Source organism: Diceros bicornis, chromosome 34 (assembly GCF_020826845.1).
Source record: "Diceros bicornis minor isolate mBicDic1 chromosome 34, mDicBic1.mat.cur, whole genome shotgun sequence".
Taxonomy (NCBI): domain Eukaryota; kingdom Metazoa; phylum Chordata; class Mammalia; order Perissodactyla; family Rhinocerotidae; genus Diceros; species Diceros bicornis.
The window spans coordinates 33,266,349-33,280,590 of record NC_080773.1 but is presented as its reverse complement, the minus strand read 5'-3'; the positions used below and the strand labels follow the sequence as shown (position 1 = coordinate 33,280,590).

Sequence of the window (14,242 nt, the reverse complement as noted above, 5' to 3'; positions counted from 1 at the left end):
GCACGCGCACTGCAGGATCCGGGCGCGCGGCCTCCGGGCGCTTGCACACCGAGACGGCGGCGAGAGGGCGGGGCCTCCTGCGTGCCCCTGCGCTAGGGGGATTGTGGGATAGTGGCGGACGGAGACGGGCGTCGGAGGCCCTGAAGAGGACTGGAAAGCCCGGAGACCTCGCCGGTTTGGGGAAGGGGAGGTGGAGGAAGTGCGCCTCGACTTCCGTCGGCCGCTGCTCAGCATTGCGGCCTGTTCGGACTGCGGAGGACGACGTCTTCCCCGACCGGCGTTTGCTTTCCTGCGGGCGCTGGGCCGGGCCGGGAAAACCGCGGCGACTTCCCCGCTGAGGGCCTGCGCGGGCCTCGCGACCCTGCTAGCCTCCTCCGGCCCCCAGTCGCGGCTCGCGCCCACCTCGCCGGCGGCCCCGGACCCACCCCCGTCCCAGCCGGCGCCGACCCCCGACACCTGGAACTCGGCTTGCGAGGGCCCCCCTAGCCCCGAGGGCGCGTGCGCGAGCCCCGGCCCGGCCGCCTGCGCGAGTCTCCGCCGCGGCCCCCCGCCCCCACATACCGGGCCTCGGAGCAGGGGCCGGAGCCGCCGGCGGCGGGGCGGGGGGGGCGCCCCGATGAGCCCCGAGTGCGAGGAGCCGCCGCCCCCCCGCGCAGGTGAGCCGGCCGCCCGGGACCCTCCGCCCGTCCAGGCATCCTCAGTCCCCGCTCCGCCCGCCCTCCTGCGCCCCGCTTAGGTACCCCCGAATCTGCTCAGCCCTTTCTCCTTTGGGCCCTTCATTACTTCTTGGGCATTTCCCTCCTCCAGTCTCTTCCTCCTCCGCCCCTAAGTCTTCTAGTCTCTCCCCTCAGCCCCCCAAGTCTCTCAGTCTCTGCCCCTCGGCCCCCCAGGTCTCTTAGTCTCTGCCCCTCGGCCCCCCAAGTCTTCTAGTCTCTGCCCTTCGGCCCGTCACGTTTCTTAGTTTCTGCTCCTCGAGCCCCCAGGTCTCTTAGTCTCTGCCCCTCGGCCCCCCAGGTCTCTTAGTCTCTGCTCCTCGGCCCCCCAAATCTCCTAGCCTCTGCCCCTAGGCCTCCACCCACCCAGCCAACGTTCCCCAGTCTTCTCCCTTTGACCCCCGCACCTCCATTTTCCCCACCTTGGGACTCAACCCCACTCTTTTCTCCCCTGGCCACTCCCTCTCAGACAGCCTCCTCTTTTTCTCCTCAGCCCCTTCCCCTTGGACACCCCCTTGCCCCTCTTTCTCTGTCGCCGGCTGTCTAGACCCCAGCTTCTTGGGGACTCGCACTCTTGGTCAGGACGACTGGATAGTGGGCCTTCCCCTTCCCTTGACCGTGGCTCCCCCACCCTGTGTTTCTGGCCTCTTGTGAGGGGGACCTTGAGAGCCAGCCCTCTGGAACAGCCGCCATTCGATCCCACTTCTGTGAGATGAGCCTGCTGAGGGCAGGGCAGGGAGCCTGCTGCTGGGTGTGAGGGAGGGGGACCTGCCTCTGCCGTGTCCTGGGGAGACAGAGGCAGAGGGACAGTCACAATTACTGGTGTTGTGATAGAGGTAACTCAGGGCGCCACAGGAGGCCACAGCCGAGGGACTGGTGAGACTGGCTCAGCGGGTGGCTTTTTCTGTCTAGGAAGGATGAGTAGGAGTTGACAGATGGAGAGTGGGAAGAAGGGCCTTCCGGGTGGAAGGAACAGCACGTGCAAATACGTGAAGGTCTGTGCGCTGGGGTGCAGATGTGTCGCGAGGGAGTGGGGCATGACACCTGCCGGGGCTGCCTGTCCGGGCCCTTGAATGTGACCTTCTGGTGAGGGTCTTCCTTGCTTGCTCTTTTGCACACCTGTACGTCTGTGCTGAGGATGCAGATGTTACCGTTAACCAGAAAGGCAGGATGTTTCTGGAAAGGAAGATGTGTTGTCAGGTGTGGTACGGGGTTCAGAGTTGTCAGGAAACTTCAGTGGGGTGTAAAGTGGCACCGACATCGCTGCTCTCTGCACAGGGTGGCTCTGGGGACCCATGCGCTGTTGGCAGAAGTCTGTAGCAGAATGCAAGGCACAGGACGTGCTCCAGGATCAGTAGCTTCTAGGATTGTTATTTGGTTTGGGGTGGTCTCTTGCAGTGCGTTTTCAGCTGGGGGTGCATGTGTCCCCCAGGGTTCCTTTGGCAATGGCGGGAGACAGTTTCAGTTGTCACAGCTGGGAGGTGCTACTGGCATCTGGTGGGTGGAGGCCAGGGATGCTGCTCCACATCCTGCAGTGCACAGGACGGCCCCTACCGCAGAGGGTGACCCGGCCCCAAATGTCACTAGTGCCGCCTGGAGAAGCCTTGCTCTCTCGCTTGGGTATTATCTGTACTTTTGGATTATCTGCTCTGTTGTCATCCGTGGGGAGCTGTGTATTCTGAGTTGTGTGTTTTGATTTACTCTTGTGTTTTTGTTGGGTCATCTTGTGTGTTTCTGTTAGAGGAGAACCTGCTCATCCCCCCAAAAAACTTTTTTTCACGATCTCTGGCCAAGTGACCTTAGCAGGTCACCTTCTCTCTCTGGACTTCAGTTTTCATTAATTCAACAAGTACCTCTAGCTGTGGGCCTGGCCTGGTGCTGAGTCCTGGGAAATTGGCATCTTCTGGGGGAGACAGGTGATTGAACAGGCAGAGCCTGTCACACAGCCGTCAGGTGCTGTCGTAGGGTGACCACGGAAGCCAGGGAAGCGTGGAGCAGGCCCTGAACACAGTCAGGGGAGGCTTCCTGGAGGAAGTGGTGTCTGCGCTGAAGCCTGAAGGACCCACGAGGAGCTAGTGAGGCTCAGAGAGCTGGAGGGAAGGCAGAGGGAGCAGCTGAGCCAGGGCAGAGGCGAGGGCGCGTCCAGCAGTCAGGTGTGGCGGGAGTGTTGGGCGCCATGCGGGTTGCAGCAGGAGAAGAGGTGAGAGGCCGGGGAGCCTTGGAGAGAATGAGAAGCCTTCCTGTTGCACCCGGCTCTCAGGCAGGCTCGGCCCTGGGGGTGGGGACGTGCCCTCCTTTCCGGGCCAAGCATGGTTTTCCCTTTGAACCCCGGTTTACAGTAGCTGTGAGGTGTCTCAGGTGAGGAGACTGAGGCTGTGTGGGTTAGGTCCCTGCTCGAAGGCCACGGAGATTGACGTTTGGAGAGACGAGGTTGGCCCCCAGCCTTTCTGACTCTGGATCACTCTGTAACACTTGCTCTGCTCCTCTCTGTTTTCCAAGGGCTGTTTCAAAATCTATGCCTTGTTCTTTTCCTTTTTTTCCTTTGAACCAGTGACCGATCCAGAAGAGGGTCCTGATGTGAGCTCTCGGCCCCTCCTCAGTCCTTGGCCAGCTGTCCCCAGTCTCTCCTATTTCCTAATTACTCCATCCCCTGGGGTTGGACCAGACTGCCACCTCCCCTGGGAGGTGTGCTCTGGGGTCAGAGGGGGTGGCGCCTAGGGTATCCCCTCACTGGGGACCCCCTCAGGCTTTCCCGAGCCATGGGAAAGTCCCAGCTCATGGTCCTGTGTGGCCTTGGCTGGGTCTCTCTCCCTCTTTGGCCTCAGTGGCCCCTTCTCCCAAGTGAGCGTCCCGCTGCCTCCCTTGCTGGGTTCCGCATCTGGCACATACACCAGGTCCTGCTCGGAGGTTATGGGGTCGCCATTACCGTCATCCCATTCTTGGAATCGGGAGTCCCCCACCCCCTTTCCAGATTTGGCCGAGAACTGACAGTGGATTGGGGGAAGTTAGAGGAGGGTGGTCTCGCTGTCCTCTGACCCACCCTGCCCTGCAAGGGCCTGAGGGCTGGCCTGCGGGTAGTGGGTTCCCTCCCCTCCTAGGGCTCGCCTAGTCCATGTCTCATTAGAGCTGTTGTGGGCCAGTGATGGCTGAGGGTGGCAGCAGTCAGCAGGCCTGAGATGGCCTCTCCCAATGCTGGCGCGTCTACCGAGCCTCAGGGCAGCTCAGGTGGCCGCCTCGGAGGCCCTCCCAGAGGCCTCTGCGCCCTTGACCTTCACTTCCGGGTGCTTTAGGGACAGGGCAGGCTAGGAAGGGGTGGCAGATAAAGGATCAGCCCACAGGCCCCCTGGCAGGCGGAGCTGTGTTTGGACAGATGGTGGCAGCAGCAGTAGCAGCAGTGACAGTGGTGGTGGCCTGCGGGAGCCTCAGTCGGACCCTGTCTGAGCCCAGGCAGGGGCAGGGGCTGGCAGGATCCTGAGAGGGGCAGCTGGTATCGGAGGCCTGAGCACAACACAGCAAAGCAAGAAACCCGAGGCGATGGTGCAGAGCTGGCGCAGGGAGAGGTAGTTTTCTTTTTAATGGCTTCCTTTCTCATTTACAGTTTCCCCTTCTTCCGTTTGCAGCCGGAGTCATGGTTTTCAAACGGTCGCTAAAAACCAGTGGTAGTCACTTCCGTTTTCTTGAAGTTTGCTAAAAGTTGCAAAGGGTGGGGGCAGCGGGGTGCGTGGCGCCCGCCAGAGTATTTGAATGACCTGACTCACTCCGGCAAATGGGGAGTCTTCTGTTTTCAGTGCCGTCACCCCTGGGGTAGAGGCTGTTTCCGTCCCTCCTGCTGCAAGTGTCCAGGCTTCTGCGTGGCCGCGGGGACAGACAGGAAGGGGCCAGCACTTGCCAAGCCCCTGATGTGTCAGGACCGCCTGCCTCAACCCGGCTTCTTCTCACAGCACGGCCTTGCCCGGTGGGCTGTGCCCCCGTTTCACAGATGAGGACACGAGGCTCCCGGATGCCAAGTGCCAGACCCAGGTTATGCTGTTAGAGAGTGAAAACGAAAGCCGCCTCTCCTGTCCAGTCCCAGGGCTTCCAGCAAGTTCCGTTAAGTGGGAAGGTGGGGTTGATCATCAGGACGTGAGGCTGGAGTGAACTGAGAGTTTGTAGCCGGGGAAAGTTTATTTCTCTCTTTTCCTCTTTTTGTGTTTTCTTTTCCCAGTTTTCCTGTATCTGCATCTTCTGTGTAGGGCTTGAGCACTGTTTCTAGGGCACCGACCAGCACTCGATTGCATCCGATCCTTGCAGCCTCCTCTGGTTTTCAGAGGAGTGACCTGAGGTTCTGAGAGTTTAAGGGGCTGCCTGGGTTCTGAGGCCCCTGGAGTTCACACCCCATGCGACCCAGCACCCTCCTGTCTTGTTCCGGCGGGGCGCCCCACCTCCCCGCTCAACCCCGGTTCTCTGGAAAGCCAGCTCTGGGAGGGAAGTGCGACCTGCTGTCTGAAGCAGATGGGGAGGTTGTAGCGGAGGTGGAGGGTTGGGGGCTTTGGGGGTGGGGCCGTAGCTGCGCCCTCTAACCAGGTGCTTTGGGAGTGGGTGGGTGGCCTCAGCTGTGAGAATTTCCGCCTCTAGTCAGGAGAGCAGGGCGGGCAGAGTCCTGGCTCTGCCTCTTGGTGGCTGTGGCTCTGCCCCTGCTGGCCTCCATCTCCACGTCTGTGAGATGGGAGTAATAACAGTGCTTCACCTCCTCATCTTGATGTGGGTACATGGGTTCTCTGCAGGTGCAGGCTGGGCCCTGTCCCTACCCTGGCCCCTGCTTGGGGGGCCTCCTGAGCTCAGGACGTTGGTAGTGATTGCGGGGAGAGGGACCTGGGTGTGCTCCCCAGGGCAGAGCCTTCACGTGCGTCAGCGCTGGGCCAGCTGGCATCTCGTCAGCTCTGGTGACTTGGAAGTAGAGCAGGGCCTGGGCCTGGCACCGTCACGGCAGCCGGGGCAGCTTTGGTGATGTTTGTTTTTGTTGAGATGTAATTCGTATGCCATACAATTCATCCATCTCAAGTGCACGATTCAGTGGTTTCTTGTATATTCACAGAGTTGTGCAACCATCACCACAGTGGATTTTTTTAGGTGAGATATAATTGACAAAATTGTATACAATTGATTTCAGAACTTTTTTGGGGTTTTCTTAGAACATCCTTTTCCCAGAAGGAAATCCTGTACCCATTAGCAGTCACCCCCCCTCCCCTCCCCCACATGTCCCCCAGCTCCTGAAAACCGCTAATCTGCTTTCTGTCTCTATGGAGTTGCCTCTTCTGGACAGTTTGTGTGAGTGGAGTCATACGTGTGGTTCTTGGTGACTGGCTTCATTCACTGACTTGGGCGGCCTTTTGACCTCTCTGTTCTTTTGCCCCCGAGGACAGTCTCCCATGTAGAAAGGGGTGGTGCTCTCACCCTGTGAAGCTTCTTCCTTGCTTCTCAGGACCCGGGTGGCGGCCGCCCCTGGAGATGATCTGGTCCAGGTCCGCCCAGCTCAGGAAACCCGCCCGCCCCACCCAGCCATCAGTGCCTCAGGGCTGGTGAGTCACCTTTGCCGTGCCTTAGTTTTCTCACCTGTGGCCTGGGCCCTGTCACACACCCGTCATCAAGTCAGGGAGGACCTGTGGAAACGTCCCTCGAGGAGGTAGGCTCTGGGCAAAGGTGGTGGTTGCCCGAGTGCAGGGGAGCGCTGTTTGATTTCCTTTCGAAGCAGTAGTCCTTCTTCCATACAGGACACGCTCTCCGCCCCTGGTGCAGCCTGCTCTCTCCTTCCTCCCCTCCCCAGCCTGCCCTGGTGGGTCCCCCCCATCTTGTGACTGTGGTTTAGGAGCCCCTAAGTATGGCTGGGTGGGACAGGGTGGGAGTGATTCCCTTTACTGATGCCCTGACGGATGTGTCGGCCTCCTGCATCTGAGGGGACTCTCTGAGGGGCGAGCTTGGTGGTTTGTAGATGGGGGTGTCTTTCAGGTAGTGTTTCTGAGCACGTAAATTTCTGAGCGTGTATCGTGTGCCAGATTCGGTGCTAGGTGCTGTCTCTGGGTGCTCACGGCAGCCTCGCGAGGAAGGTTCTTTCTGGGTTGTCCGTCATCCAGTCAGGGCATGTGTGTCATTATGTGTGACAGTGTAAGTGTCAGGCAGGTCGGGAAGCATGTCACAGAGCCGCTGGGCAGAGGTGGGGCTGGGGGACTGCTTTGGCCCCTCTGGGAGGGAAACGCTTGGCAGGAGACTTGAAGGATGAGAAGGAGCCAGTTAAGGGGACGTCCCAGGCAGGTGAGGCAGCAAGAGCAAAGTTGCTGAGGAGAACCCAGGCTTGGTGCGTTCTGGAAACAGAAGGCCAGTGTGGCCAGAGCAGGTGAGGAACTGTGGTGTGAGAGAGGCTGGAGGAGCCAGCTCGCGTGTGCCCGTCGGCCAGGGGAGGGTGTAGAGGTGTTATTTGAGAGCCGTGGGAAGCCCTTGGGGTCCTGAGCACAGACATGGTGTGATTTTCATTTCAGCACGCTCTGTCTGCTGCCTGTAGAATGGGATGTAGAGAGGCGCGGGGAGGCTGGGAGAGACGATAGGCCTGGTCCAGGTGGTGGTCGTGCAGGTTGAGGAGGGGGGGTGCGTTTTAGTTGTGTTTTGGAGGGAGGGTCTGCGGTGCCTGGGTCTGGACAGGGACTTGAGGAAGCCCCTGGATTTCTGGTGGCCCTCCCAACTGCTGAGTGTCACACAGCCGGTGAGTGATGGGCGGGGTGTGCTGGCTCAGCAGGCTGTGAGGAGCCCAGGCCCGGGTCTCCTCCCTGAGTTCAAAGGTGTCTGCTGAGTAAGCGCTAGACTTGGAGCTTAGCATCCCGCCAAGCCCCCCTGAGGACCAGGAAGGAGCCAGCCTCCAGCTGCCTGGAGGTGTCGGCCGGTGGTAGGGGAAGGCCGTAGCCAGGGCAGAGCCAGTGCTGGCACAGACTTGGACCTGAGCCCGCCCGTTCGTTCTGTAAGGGTTTATGGGCGGGCTGGGCCCCAGTGAACAGGACGAGGCTCCTGCGCCCTGAGAATTTAGTCTCCAGGGGCTCGGGCGCCAGCTCCACAGCTCGCCAGCCCCCAAACCTGGGGTTGGGCAGTTACCTTGGTGCACCTCAGTCTCCTCACTTGTAAATTGGGGCCAGCAGTGCCTTCCTTAGGGGGCTTGTGAGAGGAGGTTGAGATAATGGCTGTGTGTCCTGAGGATGGTGTTAGCGCCGCAGCCCGCATGGTTTGTCGACATCGTGTATCTGGTATGTCGTCCAGGAAATGCACACCATTCTTGCAAATCCTGGAGGCCTAGACGTCCAGCATGGTGCGGGGGGCATCAGCGTCGCGCAGGGACCTTCTCAGGCAGGGCTGCAGGCTGTGAAGGAGACGCAGCCCGGAACGGCAGACCTGGGACGATGTGGGCCGGAGCTCGCTCGGGGCGAGGGTTGTACTGGGGAAGGCGGCCTGGGCTCTGCCAACACTGGAGGTCAGCCGAGGGGACTGGCGGTTGTGAGAGCCTGGGGCAGATTTGGCAGGACTGTGACAGTGCCGAGGGAACAGGAGGTCCTGGGGTGCGGGTGGGCTCGGCCAGAGTGGGGCTAGGGGGCGGGCAGGGCCCTTAGAGTCCTGAGTGCAGAGACCAGGGGAGCCACTGCAGGGCTTGGGCTGGAAACGAACAGGAGACACTCAAGTTTGTGTTTTAGAAAAGCTGCCGGGGTAGGGGTGGGGTAGAGGGCTAAGGAGGCCAGTCCCTGTGTACTGTGGTTCAGGACCCTGTGAGGCCTGTGGGGGTGGGGGCTCTCGAGGGCCCTCTCTCAGGCCTGGTGTCTGCCCCGTCCACAGTCCTCTTTCCTCCTGGCTGTCCCCGCGCACAGGGCTGTTCCTCCACTCCACCTTCAGGCGTGGTGGGCAGGGGCTCAGGAATAGGAGTCCCCTCAGGGTTGTTGTGGATATAGAGCCATTTGTTCTGGTCTGGGCTGGGAGGTCACCCTGGGGGCCGGGAGCATGAGTGAGGAGGCCAGTGAGGCTCCTGTGGAAGCTGGAGGCTGGACGGGAGAGTGAGGTGCCCAGGAGGGCGTCCTGGTCTCTTGGTCTATCCTCAGCGGCCGCTGCCTCAGGTGGTCTTCACGAGGCAGGTGATGAGTGTGAGCTCTGGTCAGCACCTGTGTGGTGCTGGGGAGCCCCCAACTTACCTGGGCGTGGGCTGCCTGTCATGTGATGGGGTGACAGACCTTCAGAAGGGGCCGTGAGTTCAGGGTCCGTGGACACAGCTCCGGTACATAGGACGCATGCCCGGAGTGGGGACGAGTGGCTTTGGGAGCCCAGTGGTGAGCACAGGGTGGGTCTCCATCCGGGTGGTCTGGACTGGGAGTGGCTGAGTCAGTGTGTGTCGGGGGCTTGGACCTGCTTGACGCCTCAAGAGTGCTCCGCATGAGATGCTCCTGCTGCCGGTTAGCCACCTGTGCCAGGGTGGCTGAACCGCAGCGGGGCGTGCAGGGTCTCGAGTGCCAGCCAGGGCGCCACCCTCCAGGTGGTGAAGCTGACCTTGTCCTCCTCCCTGCCGAGATGGTTACCCTGTCCTGGTTCCTTTGGGCCCCGGTCAGTGGCTGTTCTGGGAGCCCCCCCTTTCCTCTTCCCTGTCCTGGGCACGGGGTGGGGAGAGGGGGGTTGGGATGTGTTTGTGTGTGTGTATGTAGCATCCAGGCAACGGCCACAGCCTGGAGACGGTGCTGGCTTCCCTCTCGTCCCTGCTCCCGCCCCACGCCCTGCACGTGGCGTGGTGGTTTGCTGGGCTGGATGGCAGCCGCGCTGCCGGTCATGGGCATTTGAATTTCTTCAGCAAATACAGATTGAAGCGAGTGTGATGGCAGGGGTTCCAGGATGAGCACGGCTCTGGCCTCACCCCTGGAGGTCCCTGCCCAGGTGTGGGGACACGACCGTGGTGGCTCCGTGTGCAGCCTCAGAGCTCTCCCTAACAGGCCCTGTGTGTGGGCCACACCTGGGGGCTGAGGGGTGGGCGGGATAGTTGGCCTCAGGTGGGAAGTGACCCTTGGACCGCAGGGCAGCCCTTGCAGCTGTCAGGGTTGTCTGGGCCAGAGGCAGCTGGAAGTGGAGGGAGGAGGGCGGGCTGGAGGAGAAGTCTGGGCAGCCGTCTGAGCCCAGCGTGTGACACCCCCTGCCCGCAGGGCGCCATGTTTTGGAAGTTTGACCTGCACACGAGCTCGCACCTCGACACGCTGCTGGAGCGGGAGGACCTGAGCCTGCCCGAGCTGCTGGACGAGGAGGACGTGCTGCAGGAGTGCAAGGTCGTCAACCGCAAGCTGCTGGACTTCCTGCTGCAGCCACCGCACCTGCAGGCCATGGTGGCCTGGGTCACCCAGGAGCCACCGGCCAGTGGCGAGGAGCGGCTGCGCTACAAGTGAGCTCCCGCCCCTTCTGCCCCAGCGCCGCCCTCCGTGTGCCCACAGGGGCTGCCCTGACTCACCGCTGACGTCACAGACTCCGTGTGGGGACAGAAGCCAGGCAGGGACGGGTCTGGCCCCTGGGTGCAGACTCACAGCCTGCGCTCCAGACCGCTCACCATACAGCTTCTTAAAAACGTCTTTATTATGAGGCTTTCCCGACAAACCTCACGGGGAGGGACGAGTGGGGTGACCCCGTTGACCCTTCACGGGGAGCAGCGCTTGGGCCAGCTTGTTGCGTTGGGCCCCACCCCCACCTCTACCCCCACCCCAACTTATTTTTCCTGGTGTTTTCTTCAGTTGGATTTTTGCTGATGTGACTGTAGAATCACATGCAGTTGTGAGAGAGAATACGGAGTTCCCTGTACACTCTGCGTGGTGTCCCCCAGTGGTGACATTTTGCAAAATATAGTATATACAGTGTCACAAGCAGGATAATACTGGTTATCCTGTGGGATGCCCGCAGGCCCTGGTGTGGTTTAAGGCAAATCCCCTGATTGCAGGCAGGCCATTTTACCTGTAATCTTCTTGTTAACTTTCCTTTCTGGAGCGTGAGCTGCGGGAGCACTGCCCCAACCCAGGTCCCCGGTGCCCAGCACGGGGCCATCGCAGAGGGCGTGGCCGTGGGCGGGGTAGGCCAGGGCCATAGGTGGCCATGTGCTCCCCTCTGCCTCTCTCCCGCCTGCCCTCCTTTGCCCCCTGCCCCCCAGTCACTCTGCTGGTGCTCAGGGCCCTGGGATGTGCCGGGAGGGAGGATGCGCTCCAGGTTCTGGCGGCGGGGTGAGGTGGGCAAGGCTGGCAGGGCCCTGTTGGGGGCTCGATTGGAATCGTCTCCATAACTGGGGCTTTCGTCTGCCCCGGTCTCCGCTGCCCTTCTCCGGCCCTGCACAGTCCATCACGGACACAGACTCCCGTCCTGTACCGATTCCCTGGTGCTGCCCCTGCCCAGCCCCCTGCACTCTGCAGGGTACACACGCGGTCCTCAGCACACCCTGCGTCTCTGTCCCTGGAGGCCTTGGGCCAGACGGAGCGTGGGTGAAGCTGCTTCTCGGTTTGCCCTTTGTGATGGTGTGTGGCAGCTGCTCAGTGCAGGCCTGGCACGCAGTGGGGACCTCTGGCAGGGCCAGCGGGGTGTCCCCATGCCCTCCCCCACCAGTCCATCAGATACCCGACCTCATGCGTGTCCTCTCCCTCCTCTGCTCTGACCTCTGCCTGTCCGGCCTCTGTCGCCCGTCCACCCTCACTTGAGCACGTCTAGCGGCCCTGTGGACTGGGCTCACAGTAGCAGGGAGACGCTGAAGGAGCCTCCATTTTGACACCTGCACCCCGCAGCAGGGCAGGAGTCCCTGCCCTGCCCCGCCCCAAGGAACCCAGTTTCCAGGGAAGGAGGACACTCGGGGTCCCCTGCAGTTTACGGGGCAGGGATGGAGCAGGTTGTGGTCACCTGGGGTCCCGGGTGGCACACTGGGCAGAGCGGCCCTCGTTCTGTGGGCTGTCGGGCACCATGTGAGTGTGTGGAGGAGGGAGGGGTTGAGGTTGGATTTTAGACAGGTCATGGGCAGGAAGGGCGGGGGGAGCACACCAGGACAGACTCGGGCGGAGGAGGAGCTGGGGAGGTGGAGAGAAGGGTGTTGCTGAGGGGTCGGCCCTGGCTCAGGACGTTGCCTCAGGGGTAGTGGGGAGCCACGGGTGGGTTCTGAGTGGGAGGAGCGGTGAGGAAGGTCCCTCTGGCCCCTCCCCCGCGTCTGTCCCCCCTGGATGTGACAGCCCGCCCCCACAGGTACCCCAGCGTGGCCTGCGAGATCCTGACGTCGGACGTGCCCCAGATCAATGACGCTCTGGGCGCGGACGAGGCCCTCCTGAGCCGGCTCTATGGCTTTCTGCAGAGCAGCGGCAGCCTCAACCCGCTGCTGGCCAGCTTCTTCAGCAAGGTCATGGGTGTCCTCATCAACCGCAAGACGGACCAGGTGCCCACCGTCCCGCGGCACCCCGGCGGGCAGGTGCAGGCCAGGTCCTGCCGCGTGACGTGCCGTGTCCCCGTGTCCCCAGCTCGTGTCCTTCCTGCGGAAGAAGGACGACTTCGTGGACCTGCTGCTGCAGCACATCGGCACCTCGGCCATCATGGACCTCCTGCTGCGCCTCCTCACCTGCGTGGAGCGGCCGCAGCTGAGGCAGGAGGTTTTCACTGTAAGCCGGGATGAGGAGGGGGCGCCGGGGAGGTAGGGCTGGGGAGGCCGGTCAGTGAGCGGAGCCCCGCCTTCTCACCCCCAGTGGCTCAATGAGGAGAAGATCGTCCAGCGGCTCATCGAGCAGATTCATCCCTCGAAAGATGACAATGTGAGTGCGGCCACATGCTGCTGTGTGCATGCCCTTCAGTCAGTCACTGACGGGGGCTCCCGCTAAGAACAGAAGAGGGGTCTTGCACACGTGGGACACTTCTCGTGAACCAGGAAGTTGGCCCTTCGTCCCTTTGGGGTCAGGGGTCTGATGAGGGTCCTCTGACTCCAGGCTCTGTCCCTGACCCCTTTGCTGCCACCCTTCCCGGGGTCCCCCCCACTCCTTCCCTCCGGTTCCAGCTCTGTTGCCTGGCAACTCTTGCCATGTCTTATGCCTGGACTAGCCCCGCTCGTCCTTCAGAGACCCCACTCGGAGGCCCCGTATCGTCACTGACTGCCTGGGGGGGCCGCTCCTCATCTGTTTTTTGGGCCCACCAGCCTCCAGAGTGGAGGGAGGTGCACAGGTGCAGGGAGTCAGCACCTGGCAGCTGACCAGTGCCCATCCCAGGAGGGTGATGACCATCCAGGCCTCTGGCAGAGGGACGAGGGGTGCCCATGGCGGGCTCCAAAGTGCAGCCATGGCCTGGATGTGTCCCGGATCTGTGTGGGTGTAGGGTCCGGGTGGGTCTGGGGTCTGTGTGGGTGGGCCCTGGCAGCTGTCTGTGGGGTTAGACTTCTCTCTTTTTGCTTATACTTCTCTTTTTTTTGTGAGGAAGATCAGCCCTGAGCTAACATCCATGCTAACTCTCCTCTTTTTTTGCTGAGGAAGACTGGCTCTGAGCTGACATCTATTGCCAGTCCTCCTCCTTTTTTCCCCTAAAGCCCCAGTAGATAGTTGTATGTCATAGTTGCACATCCTTATAGTTGCTGTGTGTGGGACGCGGCCTCAGCATGGCCAGAGAAGCAGTGTGTCGGTGCGCGCCCGGGATCTGAACCCGGGCCGCCAGTAGCGGAGCGCGTGCACTTAACCGCTGAGCCACGGGGCCAGCCCATACTTCTCTTTTTTTTATGGTAACAGTTTTAATTGAGAGATAAATTACTTTCATATAGCTCATCCATTTAAAATATAGAGTTCAGTGGCCTTTAGTATATTTACAGGGCTGTGTAAGCATCACCATGTCCATTTTAGGAAAATTTCATCCCCCAAAAAAGGAAGCTCTATGCCCCTTAGCTGTCCCTCCCCATTCCCCTCATGCTCTCCCAGCCCCCGGCAGCCACCAGTCTGCTTTCTGTCTCCGGGTTTACCTCTTCTGGACGGCTTGTGTAAACGGAGTCACAGTACGTGGTCTCTCGTGACTGGCCTCTATCTTAGCACCAGGTTTTCTGTGCTCATCTGTGTTGTAGCGTGTGTCAGTGCTTCTTCCCTTTCTAAAGCTAAAGGATGTTCAGCAGTTGGTGGATTTCTGGGTTACCTCCTTTGGCTCCTGTGAGTGGTATGGGGTTTGCGTGGGATGTCTCCTCTTCCGAGAAGCCCTCCTTGGTTTCCTCTTTCTCCCCGCTGTTTCTCCTCTCCCACTGTCTGTGCCTTGTGCTCTCTCCCTTAGCACCTTTGTCTCTGTGTCTGTGCGATCCTCTATCCCTAAGGGCTGGTGCTGGGTGGTCACCTCACGAGGTTCTGGACAGCAGGGCCAGGCGGGGGTCCTCAGCTCTCTCTCCCCTTCTAGCAACATTCCAACGCGTCCCAGTCTCTGTGCGACATCATCCGCCTGAGCCGGGAGCAGATGATCCAGGTCCAGGACAGCCCAGAGCCCGACCAGCTGCTGGCCACCCTGGAGAAGTGGGTTTGCGG

At 61.1% G+C, this 14,242-nt stretch overlaps 1 protein-coding gene across 6 annotated transcripts in view; it reads left to right on the top strand.

Moving 5' to 3' along the window:
• The first annotated feature begins 100 nt into the window (after window positions 1–100).
• The window catches only part of PPP6R1 (protein phosphatase 6 regulatory subunit 1), a 34,164-nt gene continuing 20,022 nt past the window's right edge, over window positions 101–14,242 (top strand). For 2 of the 6 annotated variants that reach the window (XM_058530299.1, XM_058530301.1), the window contains exons 1-6: window positions 1,798–2,913; window positions 9,902–10,134; window positions 11,958–12,144; window positions 12,227–12,364; window positions 12,449–12,514; window positions 14,118–14,230. In XM_058530299.1, the coding sequence (XP_058386282.1) occupies window positions 2,890–2,913; window positions 9,902–10,134; window positions 11,958–12,144; window positions 12,227–12,364; window positions 12,449–12,514; window positions 14,118–14,230 (761 nt within the window). In that variant the 5' untranslated portion in view covers window positions 1,798–2,889. Of the gene's footprint in view, window positions 657–1,795; window positions 2,914–3,488; window positions 4,274–9,901; window positions 10,135–11,957; window positions 12,145–12,226; window positions 12,365–12,448; window positions 12,515–14,117; window positions 14,231–14,242 lie in introns of those variants that run through there. The other 4 variants (XM_058530302.1, XM_058530304.1, XM_058530300.1 and 1 more) reach the window with 4 other exon arrangements.